Source organism: Phaseolus vulgaris, chromosome 5 (genome assembly GCF_000499845.2).
Source record: "Phaseolus vulgaris cultivar G19833 chromosome 5, P. vulgaris v2.0, whole genome shotgun sequence".
Lineage (NCBI taxonomy): Eukaryota > Viridiplantae > Streptophyta > Magnoliopsida > Fabales > Fabaceae > Phaseolus > Phaseolus vulgaris.
The window spans coordinates 35,275,316-35,279,677 of NC_023755.2; the positions used below are offsets into that span (position 1 = coordinate 35,275,316).

General features: G+C 32.7%; 1 protein-coding gene across 1 annotated transcript; it reads left to right on the top strand.

Annotated features, from left to right (window-relative positions):
* Positions 1–3,123: 3,123 nt before the first annotated feature.
* LOC137835580 (cellulose synthase-like protein B3) lies at positions 3,124–4,004 on the top strand. The gene is made up of 2 exons (XM_068644153.1): positions 3,124–3,463; positions 3,595–4,004. The coding sequence occupies exons 1-2, from the start codon at positions 3,207–3,209 to the stop codon at positions 3,935–3,937; spliced, it is 600 nt and encodes a 199-aa protein (XP_068500254.1). The 5' UTR covers positions 3,124–3,206; the 3' UTR covers positions 3,938–4,004.
* Positions 4,005–4,362: the final 358 nt, after the last annotated feature.

Sequence of the window (4,362 nt, forward strand, 5' to 3'; positions counted from 1 at the left end):
AATTGAATTGAAATATCCAAATACATTGAATTAATTTTTTTCAATTAAGTTTAAAAATATAAATGTAATTATAATAGTAATCTTAAATCTTTCTATAATCAAAATCTATAATGCAGTAAATATTTTCAATTCAGTCTGATTATCCAAATATATTAATCCCGCTATTATCAAAATCCATAATCCAGAATACATAAATATTTTGCAGTTAAGTTCTAAAATCCAAATGCATTATGTAATTAATAGTAATATTGGGAGATCCAAATCCATAAACCACAATACATTTGCAATTGAGTTAAAAAAATGAAAATTCATTATATACATGTAACTATAATAATAAATCTTTCTATATTTAAGGTTGCATGAGCAAGGGCCTTGGACAAAAGCGGCATTATGGGCTTCGCTTCTCCATGGTTTAGGTATTCAACAAGAAGAGCATGAACCTGAAATCATAAACTTCAATCAAGTTGAGAACGGTGGGAACAAATGTTGAAAAAAAATTAAAGCCCAAACTGATAAGACCACAAAGGTAAAACAAACAGTAAAGTCCACAGTAATTTCATTCTAGGCTTAAAAGTTTGCGAAAACCCTCTTTAAATCATTCACCCCCCTCTAGTTTAAAGTCATACATTCTGCACAATCATCCCTTTCAACCATAGTGCCTCCTTTATCCCTAATGTGAGTCTGGTATACTCTGCCTAGATAGTAAATAAAGCCACAACTAATTGCATATTAGATCTTTCACAAACTGTTGTACTAAAAAAGGTAATGACATACCCAGAGATTGACTTTATGGGTATCAATGTTCCTTGCATAATCAACTTCCAATACTCTTCTATAGAACCTCTTTCAAGGGTAGATCTTCTATACACTAGACCAGACAATATTGTTTCTCTCATATATCTCAACACTCACTTCAAAGCCTCCTAATGAGTTCGTCCAGAATCTGCCATGTACCTACTAACAACCATAACAACATGAGTCAAATCCAGTCTGTTACAGACCATCCCATACATTATGCTACCAACTCCATTAAGATTCAAGGTAATTTTCATCTTCCTCCTTTGCTCCTCAATACTTAAAGCTTGAGAAACTGAGAGCTTCGTACGGTGTCCTAAACATGTTCCCAAAGGTTTAGATTCATGCATCCTAAACCTCTCAACCAACTTTTGCAAATACCCTTGTTGAGATAGATGTAGTATCTGAACTGTTTGATCCCTTTATATGTTTCTCCCTAGTATACACCTTGTGAGACCAAGATCCTTCATTTAAAACTCTGAACTTAGTCTTTGTTTGAGCTCCTCCAATTCATCTTTATACTGGATGGCTACAAGGATATTGTCTACAGATAAGAGTAAGAACACCACATATTATTCTTTCCTTTTGAGGATGTATAAGTAGTTAGCATAATTGCACCTTTAGAACATTGTATGCCTTATAAAGTCATCAAATATCTTGTACCATAGCCTTGGATTCTGTTTTAATCCATACAATGATTTTTCCAAGGGACAAACATTCCTCCTCATTTTCAACAAACCTCTTGAGTTGTTGCATATAGACAGTCTTCTCCAGAATTCCATGCAAAAATGTTGTCTTCACGTCTAACTGTTATAGCACCATATTCTAGTGGTTAAGAATAGATATTAAAATCCTTATAGAACAATACTTTTCTAGATGTGAGAATATTTCATTATAATCAACTCTTCCACCTCTGTAAAACCTTTTGCCACAAGTTTAGCCTTGAATCTTTGACCTTCTACACTTGGTATTTCCTCCTTCTTCTTGAACACCCACTTATATCCTACAACCTTTTGGCTTCTTGGTAGATCAACAAGTGTCAATATGTGGTTCTTTCCCAAAGACTAAATCTTTTCCTCCATGACAACCTATCATTGTTGACCTTTTAAACCTTCTACAGCCTTCTGAAAGCTTTTAAGCTCTGAAACATTTGTCTCCTCAGTTATTGCCAACGCATAACTGATAAGGTCATCATATCCAAATCTCTATATAGGTTTGATCATCCTATTCTCCCTATCATGTGTAAGCTGATAACCAAAGTCAATCATTGAGGTAGAAGGTTGGTGAACATTGTATGATGCCTTATGATGCCTCCAAACAATCTGATCCCTCAGTAAAAGGCTCCACGGCTCCACTTCAACATGGATTTTCTCCTGCCTTTTCTCTAGATCTCTGCACATCATAGTCATTTGAATGTTATCAAATGTGATATCTTTGCACATCATAGTCATTCGAGTGTTATCAAATGTGACGTCTTTGCTCATGAAATACCTAACCTCTCTAAGGTCCAACCTCCATAACTTATATCTCTTCACACCATACACATATTGTATGAAGATGCATCTCTCAACACGTGCTTCTATATATATGAAAATGGTTAAATATATTTTTTTATATGTTTGTGAAAACTTATAAGAGTGTTTTTTAGTATTTATTTAACATATTTGACTAAAAGTTTTGACTAATAAAATTGGTGAGTACAAATGGTGCATGGTTGAATTTTCACCATGAGGTCACGTGTGTTTGCAACTTGAAACCATTTTCATAATAATCACTTCTATATAATTATTTAAAAAACAACAAATTTATTTTATTTATGATTTTAAATTGCAGTGTACTTTAACAACGAAGTAACAAACAAATGAGATAGAAACATATTCGTGTATGTGGTCAATGACTCCCTATATACAAAAAAGTTAGAAAAAAAATAAGAAATAAAAATCATTCTTCGTATTAAGCTTCTTAAAGATGTTCAAAGTATTTCAATACTTCCTCCTAATCATCAATAATATCTTAGGATAATATCTTAATGTAGTTTATATTACCGTTTAAGATATTACATACATATAATAACATTAAAAATAAATATCATTAATAATTTATTTATGAGTATTTTTTAAATTTTATTTATATAAATACATTCATTTATTTGTAACATATTTTAACTTTTTTTATTTCTATTTTCACTTTGTTTCTCTCCTAACAAGAAAATATGCACCAACTTGATAAAGTTTCTACAACTATTCAACAATATCTCACCTTTATTTCTATCCACATTATATTTCTCTTTTCCCAGCAAACCTTATCCTCACATCCTCACTGAAATGCTAGTCAATGAAGACTAAGACCGGGTTTGTCACAGTATAAAGCCACATAGGAATGCACCCATTTGAACCATTGAGTTAGAAAATATGGCGAATGAAAAGAATCTCCCTCTTTATGATAAATTTTGGGTGAAGCATACGTTTTCCAGAACAATGGATTCCTTGACTTTGCTCCTCCTCCTCTTGCTTCTTGGTTACCGTATTTTCTGCCATGACAGCTACACTTTCCCTTGCTTCGTTGCTGTCATATGCGAGTCATGGTTCACTTGCTTTTGGATTTTTATCATCAGCACCAAATGGTCTCCTGCATTCACCAAAACCCACATAGATCGTCTCTTGCTTCGGTAGGTCAAGAGATGTACTATACATGATTGCACAAATATATTCTAAACATATTACCACTTTTGTTAAGGTTGTCAATATTTTAGGTTGTTGATTTGTTGTTATAGTGGTCTAATACATGTGTTTCTAACAGGGTACCTGAGGCTGAGCTTCCAGCAGTGGACCTATTTGTGACAACTGCAGACCCAGTGCTTGAGCCACCTATCATCACAATCAACACTGTGTTGTCTCTGTTGGCACTTGATTATCCTGCAAACAAGCTAGCTTGCTATGTTTCTGATGATGGATGCTCCCCTCTTAACTTCTATGCCCTTCTGGAAGCTTCTAAGTTTGCTAAGCTTTGGGTGCCTTTCTGTAAGAACTACAACATTCAACTTAGAGTGCCCTTCAGATACTTCTCTCACAACACCAACCCTCCCAACACTGAACATTCCCAACAATTTATCCAAGACTGGCTAAGACTCAAGGTAACTTAAATTTGTTCAGAAATTTATTTATAATTAATTACACTAAAAAAATGATATAATATGATAATTATTTTCGTATAAATTTATAACCGTCACAATATATATATATATATATATATATATATATATAGTGATAGAAACTTTCATAACTTCATAAAGTTTTATATGACGATTCTTTTTAGTGTTACCAGAAAAGGTCCCCCACACAGAACCTAACTCTCACCCTTAAATATTGTAGTGTAATAAATTTAAGAATTTTACAAAGACTTGTTAACAATCAAACAGCCATGATTCGTTTAGAACTTTTTAGCTCAAAATTAAATTTCATAAATATTTTTCTTGCGCTATCAATCAATTTAAGAGTTTTTTTTATTTATTGTATGGTTTTTGAAAGTTAGAATAAAGTTTCTCAGATTTATCAATAAAAAACAATT